At 43.6% G+C, this 21,160-nt stretch overlaps 1 protein-coding gene across 1 annotated transcript in view; it reads left to right on the top strand.

Annotated features, from left to right (window-relative positions):
* Window positions 1–9,252, top strand: part of ics (ras suppressor protein 1) — a 44,401-nt gene extending 35,149 nt beyond the window's left edge. The window contains exons 8-9 of the mRNA XM_070537289.1: window positions 1,837–1,969; window positions 3,537–9,252. Coding sequence (XP_070393390.1) covers window positions 1,837–1,969; window positions 3,537–3,630 — 227 coding nt within the window. The 3' untranslated portion in view covers window positions 3,631–9,252. The remainder of the gene's footprint in view (window positions 1–1,836; window positions 1,970–3,536) is intronic.
* The last annotated feature ends 11,908 nt before the right edge of the window (window positions 9,253–21,160 follow it).

Here is a 21,160-nt window from a genome sequence, read left to right as displayed (position 1 = left end):
GAGATGATGTTGTTCTTTATGTGTCTGTCTCTCCTTTACCACTGCTGGGTACCAGACTGGATATTTATATTCCAGTTAACCTCCCTGCCTTTTGCATCTCGGTGTATATCTCTCTCAACATATAAATATCAGGATATGGGCTAGGGGATTGCCTTGTCTTCGACAATTTCGTCACCAAATGGTGCCCTGTTAAAAATTTTTTTTACAACTGCATTCCCATACTAAAAATCTTCAAGTTGCATGCACCATAGCATCCTGCATTGTGTTTGTGTTTAACATGTGTAAGGCTGTGAAAGCTATCCTAAAGCTGACCATCCGTAAATGCCTTGCACGTTTCTTAGCTTCGGTGCTGTAATGAATATGTGGTGATGGCTTCATGCACGGCTGGTGGCAGCAAAGGATAGAAGCTGCTTTGTTGTACGTGGAACAAGCCTGTCACTGACATTTTGTGCCTCTTGAGCATGGTGGCTCACATTGTCAGGTTCAGAAGGGTTGCATAAAAAGACGCAATGCTTTGTCGCTTTTTTCTTGCTTTCACAAGATACAGTAGAAACATGTTGATATTATCCTGTTAAGATTTCCCGGCACCAATATTCGCGATTGAGAACATGAAAAATTACCCATTACAGTTCCGCTTCTTTTTTACCGGTTTATACGTTCCCAAAAAAGACTAATCTTTCGGCACCAACATTCAGTACATTGCCAAACTCGATTGTATGATAAGTTTTCCAGTCGCTGCATCCCATGTAAAGGAAAGAGAGGAAGTGTGCACGATCGAGAACAGTAGTTGCCCACTACAGCGACTTCCTTGCAGTACTTGCCCACCTATGTCATGCGAAAATGCAGGCACACACCGTTTTCTCTTCTGGTACCAGCAAAGCTCTACCCTGTTGCAGTAAGCATCTTCACCTATCTGTTTCACAGCGCATGTGGTGTAATGCCATTGGAAACGTACTGCAAGGATTTAATGGGGGGGCGATGACCTAGTGTGCCTCCATTTCCTGCTGCAGGCTGTGCGAAATGAGCTTCGTGTTTCGCTCTGGCAGCATTGTATTCTGGCGTCACCCACCAGCTCAATTTCATTTTGATTTTCCATTGCCGTTTTAAAAGCACTTCGCAGTAATAAAACAACAAAGCGCGTTTTAGACAGCTCAGGCCCCACCAGTTCTACATGCATTGGTGTCTCATGCCACTACAAGGAATGGGCATATCAAAACTTTCCGCCGAAACGCCCTGTCCAAAGAAGCTGCTGACCTAGGCTCAATTCAGGGAGTGCAGTCGTAAGTTTGCCGAAGCTGCAAAAACGATAATGCACGGGCTGGGCCACTCAAGCCTTACTAGCTCAACACGTGCCAGCATCTCGTGCTACAACGATTTGCACAATGAATGCTTCTCATTATGTTGTCAACTATAGTTGGGTCTGCCAAATTTTTAGTGGATTTGGATCGTACATTTTCCCAGTTTATTTTTGCATTTTATTCAAAACATATGAATGAAGTTCTACTGTATTTCCTTATTTGCTACAATGCCACAAGCTATTTAATGAAAAGCATGTCCTGTTTCGTTCGTGTTACTAGGGGCGCAGGTGGATTGAGTCCATAAAAGAAAATCTTCACCTCAGTGTGTACTCATGAGGGCATATAATATCCGTCCTGTCAAATTTACAACCTCTGACAGGCTTGCATACTCACATGCAGCTTATACAAAACATCAAGTATAAATGTTTTGAAGTTTCAAACAACAATATGTGTCGCAGTATAAAACTGAAGGGAACATATGATGAAGGCAGGACACAAGACAACCCCCTGTATAGCTGCTTTCTTCTTATCTCTGCAGGCAATCTCGACCTTGCAAGCCATCGTTGCGTCGTCCGCATGGACGACAACCCCTGGGTTGCCCCCATAGCTGATCAGCTGCAGATTGGTGTTTCCCATGTTGTTGAATACATCCGCAGTGAGACCTATAAATAGTGAGTTTACTATTTTTGATTTTGTTAATGCATTTTCATGCTGAATGCAGTCCTGATGTCAATTTTTCTAGAGTCCCTTTGCTATTGCTAATGGTTGCTTAATGGCTGCCTAATAGACCAGTTGCAGTGGAGATGACTTAAAAGTCATGTAGTTCTCATAAAGTGTAATTGGTTATATCCGAGCAGGCTCATTCATATCATAATAGCTAACAGAACTGTTACGAAAATGAACGATATTATTTTCATGATGTGACACCCACAACAGCCAATGTACAAATTTTGATACTCGGAGTTTGATATCTCAAAAATGCTTATTTATGCGCAGGAAACTTAGGGCAAAAGCAGTTGTAGCATTTTTGGCACTAAGCTTTTTTTTGAAGCAGAGTTTCAGTGGTGGATAAGTCAGCGATTTGATTACAAATGAAACACGTGCTGATTGAATTATAACTCAAATAACATTTCATTGTTTTTATTTTTGTATGAATATGCTTTCCATGACCAGCTTAGATGGGGTCAAGTTGTTTTAATTAGCCTTCATGTTGAATGATGTTAGGGCTTTCTGAGGTGAGCCGATTTTTTTATTTGACGAAGTTTTCAGCTGCACATACAGACTTTGTTAAATAGAGGATCGCAGGGCAACTCTTTGTTGCTGTGCTAGTGAGTAATAGTGACAATGTGTAATAGTGGCACAAAAGTAGAATTGCCATGGAGCTTTGTAGATTAGTGCTCTTGTGTGGTTGTACTACTCTATGTGTGCTGTAATGCAAATCAAGACAAACTTCAGGCATAAACTTTAAAGCTAAATAAAAGGAAGTTTAGACTGAACAGGGATTAGCAACAGTCTTTGATTGTGCCTCAGTTTTGCATTATCTCCACATAAACTAAAAGCTTTATTAGTCAGCTGTGGCATTCGATAAATGTCATCTAGTTAGAACCCTTATTCAATAATTTCAAAAGTGAACTTGTGTGACATATCCCTCCTTAACAAGTGCTCGGCTAGTGATTAGAGAAGGACTGGCCGAGCTCTCTGCATAGCATTGTGCATTCCGAGGAACGCATGTTCTACGTTTAAACATGCCGGTGCCCTGCCAGCTCAGACGCTTCACATATGTGCCTCAGGATGAGTGGTGAATTTTCCTACACTAAATTGAAGAATGTCCTACTGAACACTTTCCTCAGGCCACTAGACTGTATTTGCGGCACTGCTGCTGGCATGTGAACTGCTGGTTGCCTATATGGCTAACGTTCATGGCACTATGCCAGGGACACTATCTTCGCACTGTGCCAAGAGAGCTGTAAGTTGTATACTTCAACACGTCGAGTGCCGAGTCTCGAGAAATCTCACGAAAGTTAGGCCATATATGAAATAAACAGAATACTGCCCCGGAGTGCAGCCTTAGCTCATAAAGCTAAGGTTTTGCTTATAACTCGAATATAAGCTTTGGAAACCTGTGTTAAAATCCTAATGAATTGTTCCTGTTTTGCCAGTGTGGGTATTCACTTTTGAGTTACATCATTGGCTGAGTCTCCTGCCTAACATTTCGGTGTTTTCTGTTTCATTGAACAGTGTTTATGGCCGCAACACACACAGCAGCCTATCTCCTCCCCCCAAGAAGACCGACAAGAACAAGAAAGTGAGCAAAAAAAGAGACCACAACTGAGTGCACACTGGAAGGTTAACTTGACTAGTTCAGACAATGCTCCCTGTTAGTGGGCTTTTTGATGCTTCACTGTCCTTTGCTACCTTCATGACAGAGCAAATACTATGAAGTGTATGTCTAGCTTGCAGTGAATGTGTTGCTGAGGCATCGCCTTGCTCCCCTAACGAACACCGAGAGTGATCAGCACCATGACGAGGATTCTGGAGCACTAGAGTAAGATGGTTAATATAAAGTGGACAGACTAGTGCGTGGAGGCCATATTCTTGATTGATCACTTTTTGGAACTTCACTTGTGGTGCTTGGCTCATTTTGGTGGCCCAGCAGCTATGGCATTGCACTCCTGAGCCAATCACCGAAACTGATTGCTGAAGCTATCACCAAAAGTGAATAATCGAGACTTCTTGTTTTTGTTGCTCTCACCAATGTTAAATGCTTGCTTAAGAATTTTGCAGTTTACTGTGCAATTGTTGAAAATGGAGCATCCTGTTATTCCTGTTTACTTGAGTAATGGTTAAGTGACCCGTTTGAAGTTTGTCTGGGTTCGTTAAAGCATGGGGATGTTCGACCACTATAGCATAGTTTTGTTAATTCAACCTTCATGGACTTCAAATATTTGTTCCAATAATGAAGAAGGCTGAGTTAAAGGAAGCCTCTTGAGAATGTGGTATGACATGAGTTCTTCCCCAACCTGGATGTGGAAACCACATTGAATGACTGCCATTTTGTTTTGGTGAAACTTAACTGCCTGTGGTGCCTGGCTTGCTTGTATGGTTTGTAGCTGTGCTACAGCCTGTAGCACTGGAAAGGACAGCTTCTGTTTAAACCTTTATGCTCGCTTCTCATTTTCTGTGCAAGCTTTGTGGCTATTAATATTGCACAAGGCATAAAGTGTGCTTACCGTGTGTTCATGTCCTTATATGAGTCATTAGTAATTGCTGTCCTTCTTTGCTCCCCATACAATGAAACATTATTTTGGTCATAACCTGCCAGTTCTTGCAGTTCCTATCAGGCTTTTCTAGAGCATGGAAATAGTGTTGCCTCATAGTGTGTTCACAGTGTTTACCAGTGCCCGTGGGCCTAGTGACAACTTTTCTGCAGCTTGAATGGTCAGCTGCCATTCACACAGGCACACATTTTAGTGAAGACCCATTTTCACTGAAAAGTCAGGCAATTTGGGCGGATTAGTAAAGTTGCAGTGTTAACCTTTTCATTGTCCGCATCTTTTTTGAGCGCTGTTTTACAGTTGCCATGCCCCTAATTTCAGCCTGGTGCTGTGGGTGGATGTTGCCATTGCATTACAGAACATGCTGTTTATGGATAATAGGGACGATCGTGATGGTCAGGGTATGTGTATCGAAAACAAACACATATTTTCTGTTAACATTTGCTACATGCCTTGTCTGGTTTTTCTGTGCATTCTCATGCCCTAGGTAATGTTTACTGGAACAGCTTTGTTTTTGTGAGTAGCAGTTGTTAGTGGAAAATGAATGCAGGTCGTTGTCATTTGTAACATTGGTTAACAGGGTTAAGGCAAGCAGCGCTTAATCAGCACTTAATCGGCACTACATGCGTGCATTGGTGTCTGCATGGAAAATGCAGAAATTTTGAGTTGTCAACAAGCTCTACTTGACTTTGTTTGCTTAGTCATCATTTTTGGAGCAAGCCATTGGATTTGTTCAGCTGTCCAAACAGTTGAGTCCTCACCTAGTACACACCTAAAGTAATTTAAAACTTTTCACTGAATCATCTTTTGCTCATAAAATACAAAAAACGTGCCATCAGCAGGAATGTCAGGTGACCCCAGTAGGGTTTGCACAATTCAATCCTCTTGAAATGTAGTTGCTATAAATACACGCATAAGGATGTTGCCATGCTTGCAAACTGGTTAGGGTCACCAGATGTGTCCCTTGCTAAAGGCAAAGCTCTGGAAAGCTGCTCACTTCCAGAATTTTTGAAGCAACGCACATTTTTCAGCCGAGATTGTTGGCTTTGTTTGTTGCATGTACGGGACATTGCAGGTGTGTGGAAACCTTTGACTGCTCCTAGTACAGTTTGAAAGTGCTGTCAATATAAATGTGCCTTAGCATTGTTCATGTGTGCTATTACAGTGGCACTTAATGCAAGCTTTCCATTTCATTTGTAAAGGTGCTGCATCTATATTATTGCCTTTGGTGAAATTGCCTTCGCAGTATTTTGGTGCTGTGCCTTGTGCTTTCTAAGCAGTGCTTTCAATAATCCTTGCAGTATTTTCCTTACAACTTTGCTTGCTTTATTAGAATAAATTTCACTAGGAGACTGGAAGAATATTATCATACAATATCTTTTAGTTCACTTATAATGCCTGTCTGTGTTTCGTGAAGAATGGTCACAGTGATTATAATGCAGCCATGAATAATCTTACTCATCTCATATTTTTCATTGCTGTGGCATTGGACATCAGTGGTAGGTTAGACACAGGCTGTAGTGCTGAGCAAAAGTGATGTTCTGAAGGCTTTTCACAGTGAGGGGTGTGCATTGACGTGAAACAAGGGATCGCTAATCTATTTTGGGACAAGCCAAGTGCACCTGGGCAATGATAAACATTTAAGCTTGATTGTGTAATGGTTGTTTCTGTCTGCTGTTTAATTATGTATATTATAACTTTCATGATTCCTTGTGACAGTGAGCATTATGACCCTTCAACGTGAACTTAGTTGTAAGTCTTTACTCATTTACGACACGTTGCACCTCTTGTGCCCAATCTATAAGCCAAGTGTCTTCATATTCCTTGTGTATGCAGGACATTCTTATATAATTCTCCCCATGTTATGCCGAGAGTTTCTGGCTGTACGCTTTTCTTGGTGCCACACATTGTGTCACTGTTTGCATGCACCATTGTGGAAGTTGATAATGCATTTAGGGGCACGCACTACTACGTATAATGGGATATATATTTTATGGGCTGACAAATTTGTCATGGTTACTGACAGTGTCAAAAACCTGTGACTTGTATTACGGAGTGAGTTAGATAGGAGATAGTAGTTGTACTCTTCTGATAAAGCACTGACACTGACATCTTGGCAAACCCAGCTTCATGGCTGAGTTCACCATGCTACAAAGATAGTGCTGAAGTTTTACACTCTCATCCAGCAGCATTGGTAATGAGCAGTGCTTGTATATGACTGCAGAACTGAGGATGTTCTTTGAACTGAACTGCACTGAACTGGGCCTTTTGTATCTTGGAACTTCCACCTCCGGATAAGAAGCAAAGAACATTTTAGCTGCTTTGCTGGCATGATCCAGTAGGCATATCTTCTTGCATCCTTGTCAGGATGTTTCACATGTCCTCACTAGTAAATGTAGATTAGGCACACAGTGATGGCGAAGTGAGGTGGTACGACATGTGCATGAGGAAGGGTGGATATTGGCAAAGGGAGAGGGTATGAATGAAAGCTAGAATTGCCGTGTCGTTGACCACGTACCACGCCAACTGCCTTGCAAAGTAGGCATGTCAGCACACCCCTGTCTATAGCATACTCAATTACATGGATTCAGGTGACGCATGTTTAATTTAAAGGGCCCCTCACCAGTCCCCATAGCAAATTTTGGTCATATGCTGCAAGTTGTTACATGTCGTCTAGGGAGCGTTCTGCGGCAAAATCCTTTAAGTCTGCTCATTAATAGCCGAGATAAAAATACTTCAGTACTGCGAACCCATGATTTCAGCAGGCGGGCTCCACTGCCAAGCAAGACGCTCTCTCCACTTGCCCCGTCTAGCCTTCGCAAGCGAAATTCATTCCCTGCGTTCTTCCATACCGGACCTCAAGGATCGCGTGACGCATACGTCACAGGCCCCCCTCCATTTTTTATCTCCTCGATTTTTGTTTTCAGCGCTACGCCCTTCCACTGACAGCGTCGTGCACAAGCTGTTGTCTCGTTAGTGCAGTGCACAATTTTGCATGCTGTGCACAAGGGCACATCACTAGTGGAATTCAGTGCTGCACGAATACTGAGGCAGAACAAGCAGATCGCAGAGCATGAATGTGCGCTGGAACGCGGTAGAAAATGGCATAGTTTCGGTACCTGCACACGTGACTGCACAACTGTGCGAACAAGCAGACGAAGCGGAAGTACATCTTTCTGTGCGAAGTAAAACATTCCGTATGTGTGTTTTATTATTTCTCTAAACTTCAATTCGTCAATTCAAGCAACAGATTACACAAATAACAGATAGTGCCTTGAATAATTCTCGGAAGTCGCGTGTCACCACGAGCGACATCACACTGCGGACCCAATAACGTAGGCGCAGGGATGCGAGTACGTCACCGGCCTGCTTGGAGTGCAGTGGCTGCAAGAAGAAGAAAAAACGGCATTCAGATTGAAATTTCAGACCTTTCCGCGGCACGTAGCCATGTAATTCTTTGCAAACACGATCATTGGCGCACATTGTATGCTCTGCACTTGTCAGCTCAAAATGGCTAGACCTGATGAAGGGCCCTTTAAGTTGTCCAGCTGTGAACATCTTTCTCTTCAGTGGTGTGAGCGCACCTGCTGTGCAACTGCGGCAAGTGTGAATGTTGGGTTGTGCAGTCTCTCTTCTCTTTTTGTCTAAGCCAAATTATTACACTAACGAGAGAACAGTGAAGCTGGTGCTTATGCTGTGGCTTTTAGAAAAAAAAAGTGCCAAAAATGACTCGCACTGCTTAATGCTGCAGTTGAATGTGTTCTTGTCCTAATTGGATAAGCTTCATGGCACTGTATGAATGCAGTGCCTTAGTGATATAAGGGAAGCACAACACTGTGAGCTTCTTTGTGAGAACTGCTTTGGTGGCTCTGCAGTTAAATCAAATGCCGTCTGGTTCTACTTGATATGCCATGGTTACAATCATTCTTATATAGCAAGAAAGTTTTATTGGCTTGTTTGGAGTTGGCGAGTGCCAAATTGTTGCCACTGAGTGCAGCAGTGAGATTTTTCACATTTAAAGCCAGTAAAATAGCAGTGCTTGTTTGGCTAGAGGATAGTCAAAGTGGTAAATGGCAAAGTTTACCGTACATGCTTATGATAATCAGTACTATTTAGTTTTAGTTTGCTTCTGATGTTGCTCCTCCTACTGCATATTTACGTGCATTCTATTTTTTTAAATTATATTTAATCCATTTTTGTGTACTTATTCATCACTTTGTCTGTCTCTAAGTTCCTTGGCCGGTGCACTGTGGTTCATCTTGTCCCAGAGAGAAAACTGGTGCCCGTCATTTATTAATCGTTTTTATGTCTTATGTTTCATCTTTGTTAGTGCATTTTCTTATCAGCTGCTTTTCTTTCTCTGCGTTTGCTGTTTAGTCTGAAAACAACGTCTTGAAGTGAATACATTGTCGGACAGCCCTTGTGTTTAGTTTTGCGTGGAACATGAAGATGCTTCGTTAGTGCAATCTGTCCACTCAGTTCACAAATTATTGTCACTGTTGCTGCATGCGCAGAAAATATTGTTAAGCAAGTGCCTGCAAGCTTAGGTTACTTGTTGAGCTGTTCTTGCTAAAATGTGGTCTCTTTTTAACAAGGTGTTTAAGCACGCTCTTGGTTTAGACCTAATGATTTTCACTAGTCGCACAAGTTGAATAAAGTTTTTAATCTATTTACCTGTATATATCCCTTCTGCTTGTCCGTCTTTTATCTCTTACAAATAACACACTGGCATGCTTTCTGTACTGCAATGGTATGGCCGCCAGTGTGAGCTGTGCTAGTTGCCTGTGTAAGTTAGTACACAGGAAGTTGTAGCTGTTACTTTCTCTATGCAAATACATTTCAAATTCAGGAATGCTCTCAATAGGTGGCTACTGCTGCTGATTTCAATGACACTTTCTGCATTTTGAAGAAAACGTAAACTTCTAGCGAGCATAAAGAACAAATTTATTATTTTAGGTATTTGAGTTACTTTAAAAAATTTTAGTTTTACGAAAGGGACTCGTAAGTGGAATGGTCTTTGTATAGAAGTAATGCAATAAATGTCATTTAGCAACTCAAAACAATCTATGGCTGATGAGAAAGATCTGGATCGAAATTTGGTCATGGTTCATTTACAAATTCATTTTCCGCTGCTTTCATCACTGGCTCACGTACACTGTTGTGTGTACTATTCCAAGAGATTGGCCATTCAGCTCATGGGCCGCAAATGCATTGAATTTGAGATGAAAGAACAGAATTACTACAGGATGCATACACTGAGATTCTTTAATGTGCACAGAAATCTTGGTTAGATGAGTTAAAATGAAGCTTTCTTTGCATACCCCCTACAGACCCCACAGGAAACTGGCTTATACAACATAGTGCCAATGAAGGCACCTCTGTACTGCACAGTAAAACATTAAGTCATGAGATAAAATTTTTCCCATCTGTGTGCTGTTATTAAAGAATGTCCACATAATGTTGGCTCGTAGGGATCAAGAGCATAAAGATCTCTTAATGGAGGAGTGCATCACATTCAACAGGTTCTTTGATTTTCATAAATTTCGTTTATTTTAATTTCACCTGCTTTATTGCTGAGCAGCCGGGCATGTGCCAGCAGTGATGTGGCTTACATAGCACAGAATTTGAGCCAACGATGTAGTGCCACTGAGCACACATATGCTTCATAAAACAATGTTGTGATATGGAACCTGTACATACAATGCTGGCTAATAGGTATTTCTAAAACACAGTTCTCTTAAAGGAATAGTGCATGACATTCAGTGGCTTATTTGATTTTATTAAGTTTCTCATACTTTGGGATGCTTATTCTCGGCCCAGTTGGTACATGCCACTGCGACACAAGAGGTGTAGCATTCTTCAATGTAGTAACCTATGTGTCGTACTTCTGTGCATATGCATCTGTCATAGGCATGTGCAGGGATTTTCATTAAGAGGGCCAAACTATCTTGCATCGCCCCTTGCCCTATCCCTTCTTGCATGCTGTCCACACTCCGACATTTTGCTATCATTCGATAAAAAACAAAGAGCCACCACAGAATGATAGAGTATACCGTATTTACATGTAGATAGTGCGACCACAAATGCAATGCTAGGGATTGGTTTTCGGTCTACCTGAAAAAGAAAAGCTTTGTATTACGATAACGTGTCACAAACCTGAATATAATGCAAGGTGCTTTGTGAGACTAGAAGTTTCTAAAGAAAGTGCATTATATTTGTAAAAATATGGTAATATTTATTACTTATGCTGCAATGGCTTATGAAGTTTGAATTTGCTAGGCTTTTGTCTGGTATAAAACAATACTAATGGCTTTCTCTAGTTGTACAAGAAAATCTACAAAGCATTGATTGTAGTAAATCCACAAATGTGATGGTTTCTTCTCTCAAGCCTCATTATATAACGAAGATCCTTTGAAAGTTTCATCTGCATCTTCCTAGAAATGGGAAATGACTTTCACAAAAATGTTGCGTTGTGCTTTTCAGGGCAGTAGATATTAACAACTCTGGATGCTAACTGACATGGATAATAGAAGTAGCGGTTCTAGCTCTTAAACTTTTCTCGCCTGTTTAAAGAAAAAGCCTGCAATCTTTTCACCCATGCTGAATGATCAAAGCATAGCTTGTAGGCAGCTCGAACGCCCTGCTCGTCAAAGCAGGGCGTTCGAGGCAAAAGCAACAATCGTTGGTGCTCATGGGACATGGTACTAACAACTTTGCATTAATTACTGCAGTAACATGCCGCACGGTGTTTCGCTGCCAATAAATTCTCATTCGAGACCGTATCACAAATCGATTGCGAGATTAGATGCACGGCCGAGACTGAAGGCCGTATTAGCGGAGTGCAGATACACGTGCTGTCTCCCCTACATGTCTGAAAAGTCTCAGCTGCGTGCGTGTTTTCATGTGATTAGCATTATGTCTGTTCGCGCCTAACCCATTAACCGCCAGCATGGGTTACTGGGTATTCCATGGTCTAATGCAGCGTTTCTCAAATCGCGGGTCATGACCCCCATCATGAGCCTTCTGAGGGTCGTGGGGGTAATGTGGGAGCAGAAATGCATTTTCTCTCCCAGTGCCCATACCCTTTCAATGCCGTTTTCTTTTATTATGCAGTGCGTAATATTAGCTCCGACCTGGACTGGGAGAGAGGGAAAGGTAGGGAGGTTAACCTAGGACGTGCCCGGTTGGCTATCCTACACTTGGGGAGGGGGAAAAGGGAAGAACCTGGACCACAAAACGGCAAGACAAACGACGATACGAACCCTCAGTCGCCACAAAGAAAACTTCACCGTGCATTCCAAACGAAGCCAGTTTTGTCTCGTCGTAACTCAAATTGGGCTTCTGCATATATGGTTGTATCAAGAAAGCAGATGCATCCTTCTCATTCAAATACATGATTAAAACAATCCTTGTCGAAAAACACTAACAATTTGGGAACTATCTCTTCTGTGGTTGATGTATGTTAAATAAACTAAAATATAAATTTATCTGGTGTGCACTGAAGAAAATAAATTTTCAGAAGGGATATCAAGGTAGGGTCATAGTATGTTTGGTACTAGTAAAGGAATCACGTAATGGAAAAGATTGAGGAACATTGACCCAATGTGTAGGACATCGGGCCACTGTGCTGAAGGAACCAGCTTTGAAACCAACCGTCGGACCAACTTGGGTCCCTGGGTATGTGATTCTCTTCAATGAACGTCTTACACGGCAACTTGAGTCAGTGGGTGTATATGAATATATTGGGTAGTGCCACGTGAAGACTTCGCAGCGGTGGCGCGTCGTGTCTAGAGAAAAGTGAGCGAAGAAGAAAACGAAGAGACGGGCATCGTTCGTTGAGCATCTTGTTCTTGCCGTCTTCTGTCCCTCGCCCAAATAGAAGCATGCAAGCGCCGCCGTGCCTAATCCGTTCGCTGCCGCCATTTGGCGGAGGCCTGCGCCACCCGCTTCAAACAAGACTGGGAGAGCAAGAGCCAATGCCTGCCACTGATTACTTGCGTCATCATAATCATAATAACCTTAGAGGAAACATATCGCCAATTACACACTCATCATAAAAAATATTCATAATCCCTTCAACGTCGCCAATCATCATTTCAGAGGATGGATGTGCCTCCAATGTTTATGTTTATACTCGAAGACCTCTCCGGCGATTGAGTGTGAGGTGAGACCTGCTAAGCTGATGGCCCTACGGAGTGCGGTTACACGTGCGCTCCTTTCCGTGTCCAAAAGGAATGTCGGCGGCATGCGCGTTTTTAAGCGTGAAATGCTTTTAGTTCCCATTATCGGCGACCTTCAAGTGGCCTTGAGCCAAAAGCCTGAGCCATTATCTGAGCAGTCTAGCGGGATCATGCGGGAAACCTGTCAAAGCATAAAATAATGCGGTCTCTGGCCCCCAGCCTTTTGTACAGGACCGCATGAGAGAGGGTAGTTACTGCCCAAACCAGTTACAAAAAATAATTCTTCCGAGTTCTTCATAATCTTTGTTCACAATGTCACTCAAGCTGTAACTTCTGCGCTGAAGTTTGTCATTTCCAATAGCAACGTTCAAAAGGCAGATACTAGGCACTTATACACTTAATTGTCATCTTTCGGGCGCTGAACGTCAACGGCCCACGAGTTCCGCGGTGCGGGTTTTGCGTCATCTCGGGAGATGGCGCCACGCTGCGTGGCGCCTCCTCCGGGCGCGTCTACCCGCCGCGGTGTTTCAGCGGATATGGTGTCACACTGCTAAGCACGATATGGCGGGATCAAATCCCGGCCGTGCCGGCTGCTTTTCGATGGCGGCGAAATGCAATGAATTGCTGGCTCTCCCGTAATTGAGAGTAGATGTAAGCATGAAATGACAACCGGCAAAGGATATTGGTTGGAGATGATACTAACCACAATGTTAAAATGGGTGTAGTGCGTGTTCGCAACGGCGCATGCCACCACACCGCGCGGCGCCACACTGCACTGGTCCATGTGGACACTGCCCAGCTAGAATAAAACCGGTTGAAGGCCGCACGACAGGGCAGCGAAAGACGCCAGGGAGACGGCGCGCACGGCCTGGCTAGAAGAAGAATGAATTGAATTCTGTAGTTTTACGTGCCAAAACCACGGTTTGATTTTGATGCACGTCGAAGTGGGGGACTTCGGATTAATTTCAACCACCAGGGGATTTTTAACGTTCCCCTTAATGCAGGTGACAGGAGCGTTTTTGCAATTGGCCTCCATCGAAAGGCAGCCGGCGAGGCGCATCTCGGCGCAAAGCGCAACACCATAACTACAATGTACCATAACCGCTAAGCCACCGCGGCGGGTAGAAGCGCCTGAAGGAGGCGCCATACAGCGTGGCGCCATCTCTTGAGATGACGCTAAACCCGCGCCGCGGAACTCGTGGGCCGCTGGCGTTCAGCGCTCAGCGCCAAAAGATAACTAAGTGTGTGTGGCTTTTCAACGTTCGCTATTGGAAATTACAAATAAAACTTCAGCGTACTAGAAGTTACAGCTTGAGTGATATTGTGAACAAAGATTATGAAGAACTCAGAAGCAATATTTTTTGTAACTTGTTTCGGCAGTGACTAGCCTATATTATGCGACCCTGTACAAAGGGTTGGGTGCCAAAGACCGCATCATTTTATGTTTTGACTGGTTGCCCAGGTGATCTAGTTTTGTTTTCACAAACTTGCCCGGATAACGGCTCTGGCTTCTGGCTCAAGGTCACTTGAAGGTCGCCGACAACAGGAGCCCGAAAAATCAAATCGTGGTTTTGGCACGTAAAACCATACAATTGATTCTTCTTCTAGCTGGGCAGTGCGCTCAGTCTCCCTGCGCGTCTTTCGCTTCCTGTCGTGCAGCCTTCAGCAGGTTTTCTTCCAGCTGCTCAGCGTCTATATGGACCAGTGCATTGTATGGTATGGTGTGGTGGGGTGTGCCGTTGCGAACATGCACTACACCCATTTTAAGATAGTGGCTAGTATAATCTCCAACCGATCTCCTTTGCCGTTTGCCATTTTATGCTTACATCTACTTTCGATTACGCGAGTGCCAGCAATTTTTTATATTCGTACTCGTAGACCTCTTAAACGATAGAGCACGAGATCAGACACACGGGCGCCCGATCGTAGTACGGATCTACGTGCGATCTACGTACGGATCTACGTGCCGATCCCGCGTGATAACACCGGTTGCACGGTTGCGTATTCGGGGTGGTGCAGAGCGCGTGTAATTTATTGCTCCCGCGCCTCGTATCGGCACGACTAGATGTCAATGGGTCATCAAAATCCACAGAAAACCCGCTCCTGCCCGTCGGAGGCACTCAGCTTGTGTTTCTTTCGCACAGATCTGATCGTGACCCTTTTCTCGACGATATTACGTGTATGCTTATAGCGAATATCGAATATAACGAAGGTATTTTTGTATTCCATGCGAGTTCTTTATAAGGACGTGCAACTGTATTTATTGACGCGTTCTAAAAGCGTATTTGTGATGGTGTAGAGTGCGTGCAATTTATTTTTCCCTCGCCACGTATTGGCGCGACAAGATGTCGACGGTTTAGCAAAATCCACACACACACACACAAACACACACCCACCCACACACACACACACACACACACACACACACACACACACACACACACACACACACAAAAAAAAAAAGAACCCGTTGCTGGCCCTTCGGAGGCACCCAATTTGTGTTTCGTTCGCATAGATATGATTGGGACTTTTTTTTCCTCGGCAATATTGCGTATATGTTTACAACGAATATTGGATATAACGAATGTATTTTCGTATCCTATGCGAGTTCTCTATAACAGCGCACGACTGTAGTTAGTGACTTGTGTTTTAATATATTTGCCTTCCTCCCCGGTATTACGCGTGACTGATAGGTTTTTCGCCGATTCCGGAGACGGTGGGATCAAAACTGCACGGGCCGATTTCGTAGACTAATCTGCGGTTGCGTGGTGGGGGCGCATACGCGTTCGCCATGAATGAGAGCCTATGGCGAGAGTGTGTGGAAATCGTGCGTGTGTAATGGGACCGAAGTGCATAGGAAGCGTCTTGCCGAGTGCATTGACTATGTTGCAAAACGCGGTGGAGAACACGTCACTTGCGCGGTAACGCGAAGCCAAACAACACAAAGCGTCTGCGATGGGAGTAGAGCTCATTTAGTGGAGTTCATTGAAGTAGGTGGGAATAGAGTTCGTTGCGGCGTAGTTATAAACAAAATACATCGTGTGTCTCTTGGTGTATCGTCTAATTGGAATGATTCAATAAAATTTCGCTTTAATATAGAGAACATGAGGGAGAGAGGAAAGTAAAGACTGGGATGTTGTCTATATCGAGGATAGCTCCGGTTGGCTACCCTAGACTGTGGAAGGGGAAGAGGTGTATATTAAAGATAAGAGAAAATAAAATAATTAATTACTTCGTGCGTACCTTTTTAAAGAAGGATGGGCAATAGAAGACTGGGCGCTGTCACTACAGGGCACCACATCGTCACACAGTGGCATACCAGCTAATACGTTGGATATGGCGTAATTTTTTTCTCATGTGCATGACGTGCGCTGATCACCGAGTAGAAAGCGTGGGAGAGAGCGGAGCACGCACATGCAGAAAACACCTTCTCAAAGAAAGTCGAAGCTCTCAGTCCAGAGATTCGTTGGCGTTATTCCTCGGGGCTTTTCTGTTAAACTCCGCCCAAGTAGAGGAAAAAAAACGAAATGGGAAAGACGGGTAGGTTAGCCTAAAGGGAAGCTTCTGGTCTACTACCCTCACCGGGAGAAGGATAAGGGAAATGAATAGGGGAGTAAAAGCATGCAAAACACACGAAAAATAGAAAGGAGGTGCGGAACTCTTGGGAGTTTCAAAGGCTCTCCAACATACTCGAATGTAGAAAACGTATAGTCGGGCCAACGCTGTCGCTATGCGACTTCCTGCGTGCGCTGCAATGAGGACAGCGGCGAAGAATTCATGATGTTGTTCAAGCGCATAAAGCATTATAACCAAGATTTGAATTATGCAAAGTAGATGTTAGTTACCCTGCTTGGATGCTAACAAGACCTAAAATAGAATTATCGGTCGATGGGATTACATCTGAGAGAGACATGTTCATGGTAGCCGCACATCAACTGCTCTCTTCTGAGTTTGCTCATTTACTCCGTGTCATAAAAGTTCATCGACCTCAGCATTCGTCGTTCCACATTTGGCGCTAGAGCTAACATTTAAATTATACCGAGAGACATCTTCCACCGTGGCAGAACTGTTTGCAATCTTGTGTGCTTTGCGTTTCATAACATCAGAAAAGAATGCGCAAAAATGGGTTATAGTTAGAGATTCGCAAGCCGATCTCACATTACTACAATGCAATAAGAAAAATTCTTTGAACGCTTTGCTTTTGTATGAGACGCTCAAAGAACATACAAAAGCACGCGCAATGGATCACGTAATTGCATTTGAGTGGATACCCGGGCACTGCAATATTCCAGGTAATACTGCAGCGGACGCAGCTGCGAATCGGGTGCACAATAACGCAGACACGATCAATCTTCCCCTTTTGTGTAGTGAAGTTCGTCTGATCCTGAGACAGATATCCTGTCCTCTCAGCAAAACTAGCTGGTTTGATCAGCATTGTAAGAACTCATAGTTAAACTTTATAGATCCATATATAAACCTATAATTTCCGGAAAATCGAAGAGAAAATAGAAAATTTGAAACATTGGTGCACCGCCTGCGGCTTGGTACTGCATTTACGAGACAAATAAAATTTGCATCTAGTCCACAGTGTGCTTAATTGTGGCCATACCGACGAAGAAGTGCATCATCTCCTCCTCGAGTGCACGAAATACGATCCACAAAGAAGGGTACTGCGAGCAAATTTGTTGATATTAGACAGGAGACCATTCACCTTAAAAAAGATACTTGGCCCATGGCCAACTGCGGGCCTTCATAAAAGAGCGCCTTTGCCATGAAAAAAAGTACCTTATACCTTATACCTTTCGAGGACACCAACATTTTGAGGAAATATTAAGTTTCAGTTGATCCTAATAAGCTGAATGAGTGACATAAATGTTGTTCTGGGTTCAAAATTGACTTATCTGGTGATCGTAAGTTTTACGCAATGTGTAATTGTGTTCTGGGCTTGCAGTGTAATTACACTTGTGTGTTTTGGCTATTCAAAATATTTGACTTTATATATGCGTATGTGTACTGAACTCATTCACAAAACTTTGCGATTCATGTGCAGTTGGACTGTACAGTTTTTATTCACTTGGTGCTCTACTGAGTGCCACATTTTGTGAGATTCTCCCTTTATGCGCATATTCGTTTCCTTTGCTAAGTGACAAGGAGTAGCCGGTGCAGCCATAAAGGCGCCAACCTCTCTTATTATTTATTTCAATAATAGTAAAAAAGAACATGTTCGATAATTTCCTGACGATAATTATTGATGATAATTATTTATTGACATCCCCTTTGAAACGGGGCTAGCTGTGACAAATAGTCCCCTAGCATGCCTAATTTAATCAGGTATGCTATACATGCTTTGAATTCTCGCATTTTTGTATAGGTCCCCTTAATCATTGTTCTCTTCCTCAAAAGCTTTTTCTATCTACCTTGTACCGCTACCGATGCCTCTATCGGATCCTGTCGTATCAATAGCTTCCGTGCTTTTTTCCACTATGTTCTAAGCGTATCTTGTTTATCTTGACTGCTGACCGGTTCATGCTTCCGTCCTCTTAAAATCCAAAAAAAGCACTTTCCTAAGAGCACTCGGCGACATCTAGCATCACCGCCGCGAAGCCTGCGCATGGCCTCCGAAATACATGGCACGCCGGTGCGCTCGAATGCTGAGAAACGCGTCATGCGGCAACCGAGCTCCTCTCTCGCGCTTCTTTCCGGACACGCTGCGCCATCTAGTGGCCCTACCGAGAAGTCCGCGCGTGCCTCCGAGACGACAAGCGTAGAGGGTCGGTTTCTGAGCACGCTGAGAATTGTTCCCTCGCTTGACGCGCACTCAGTGGCGCATAGTCAGGGACCAAAGTTGGCGAGAGGTTCGTTGAAGAGTGGCACATACTCATTGTATTCACGGCGCAGCTCGCTAAAGCGTTGGCGTGAAAGGTGTTCATTGTAAAGCGGCACATATACCCAATGCCTTTTTTGTGGCGCAGCTTACTAATGCGTCGGGTTGCAGTTCTTGAGGAACTCTTGTGACATGAGTTCGATTACGTTCGGCAGCGGAGTAATTTAAGGGATCGTTTTCGTCATTGTAGAGCGGCACATTCTCAGTGGCGCGTACCTAGTAACCCAAATTGCCATCAAAGAATTGCATTGAAGCCCAGCACCGACCGAGTGGCGCATGCCTAGTGCTCCAAGCTGGCCTCAAAGAGCTTCTTCGAACAGTGGTACCTACCTACTCCCGCATCTACATTGACCTGTGTCTGCGTCTAAGAATTTCGTTGAAGAGCGACACACATGCATACCGAATGCCACGTACTCAGTGACCCATATTGGTCAGAGGGTTGTTTTCGAACCCTGTTCCCTCAGCACAGCAGCCGTATGCAATATCCATTCGACCACGGGCAACCCAGTGACCCAGGTAGGTGGGAAAACGGTTAGATACAAGCATATAGGTGCAAACATACTTACCCCTCGGAAAGTGCGTGAAGCACCCTAAGAATGCTCGAGCATTAAAAGCCGAGGATTCTGTGAAATCGGCGCCAAACCAGCCAGGTAGGCCTGAGTCAGCCACTAAGGAGGGTATGAAGTGAGCAGGAAGTGGATGCTTTAGAGCGGTAATGGGTGGTCATTCCTGTATCATGCGTAGTGTATGATATGTAGTGTAGTGTATGCGTATATATATGTATGGGGTCATAGGTGAACTGAAACGAGGCACCTTCCTTATACTTGGTGAAAATAAGGGGTAGGTTATGCATAATGTGTAAGCGATCTTCAGAGTGTGTGGGTCATTTGCGGTGTTAGCAGTAAGTTGTACGTATACTACAAGCGCTCCGTAGTAGGTTTTATATAGTTGTGTTTTACGGACGGTGCATAATTCAGCCCACTTTATTTGGAGAACTCACATATGGGGCAGAAACCTGGAGGCTTACGAAAAGGGTTCTGCTGAAATTGAGGACGACGCAACGAGCTATGGAAAGAAGAACGATCGGTGTAACGTTAAGGGATAAGAAAAGAGCAGATTGGGTGAGGCAAAAAACGCGGGTAAATGACATCTTAGTTGAAATCAAGAAAAAGAAATGGGCATGGGCCGGACATGTAATGAGGAGGGAAGATAACCGATGGTCATTAAGGGTTACGGACTGGATTCCAAGGGAAGGGAAGCGTAGCAGGGGGCGGCAGAAATTATGACATTAAGACGTTTGCAGGGACAACATAGCCACAATTAGTACATGACCGGGGTAGTTGGAGAAGTATGGGAGAGGCCTTTGCCCTGCAGTGGGCGTAACTAGGCTGATGATGATGATGATGAACCACCACCCACACAAAATTTTGTGAAGATCAACTCAACAATTATGGGCAATGCGTATGCGAAGGTAGAATTTCATGAATAAATTGCGCGAGAACAAAGGAAGTCAACCGAGGGGCCCGCCTTTTATTAATCATATCATGAGAAGCCAACAAACAAAGGCACCAAGGACAACATAGGGAAGATTACTTGTACCGGCTAATTGAATTAAAGATAAAATTAAATTCTAATCTAATTCAGTTAGTCAGTGCAAGAAATTTTCCCTATGTTGTCCTTGGTGTCTTTGTTGGCTTCTCACGATGTGAATAAATTGCAGGCGTTTGTAAAAAAAAAAAAAAAGCTTTTGACAAGTGCTTTAAAAAGTTACGGAGCTGTTATCCGCTACGATTCTCAGTATTTCGAGATAACCCTATTCGTCACACCGGGTTCACATTTAGTAGAATTGGTAGCTTTAAAGTGTAACGTGTCGCAAAACTATAACGTTCTGTGGCTTAATTATGAGATTTGCAAATTATTACTGAACACTGGCTTTCTCTCTGTTTTCATGGGTTGTACGATGTGCCCACAGTATCTTTGGCGAATTAAATGAGTCGCCTTGCTGTACGCATATTTCATGGAATAGAGGGCAAGATCGATAAGGATACTGTGTACAGGCAAATTTCAAAGTGTGTGCCCTAATTACGGCTTTTGAAATAAATTAGTTATGCAAGCGCTCCAAAATATTGTGTGTTTTAAGGAGGGTGTAGAGCGTAGCTAGCTATAGTGAAAAAAAGAAATTTAACAGCCACTGAGATAAAAAAAATATGATGAAAATCGGGGGGGGGGGGAGGGAGGGAGGTTATGGCTGATGTACACGCAAATTAAAAAGGACCAAAATGTCCTTAATGTTCGGAAGTGTTATGTGCGGGTAAAATTTACTTACAGGCAGCTGAATATCTTGATGCAACTTGCTCAAAAGTAACAGCTTCGCTGAATATTGGACTGTGATTCTGCAAGGTCGCACAAGGCTACTGTTCTTTTTTTCCCCTTTGCTTCACGGCCCATTCCCAGAAGTGGTTTTGCGCGCTCTGCGTTTCTCAAGTTCCCTGCAGTCATTCGCGCGGATGCTGGATTTTTATT

Source organism: Dermacentor albipictus, chromosome 4 (assembly GCF_038994185.2).
Source record: "Dermacentor albipictus isolate Rhodes 1998 colony chromosome 4, USDA_Dalb.pri_finalv2, whole genome shotgun sequence".
Lineage (NCBI taxonomy): Eukaryota > Metazoa > Arthropoda > Arachnida > Ixodida > Ixodidae > Dermacentor > Dermacentor albipictus.
This window is presented reverse-complemented; position numbering and strand designations above follow the sequence as displayed.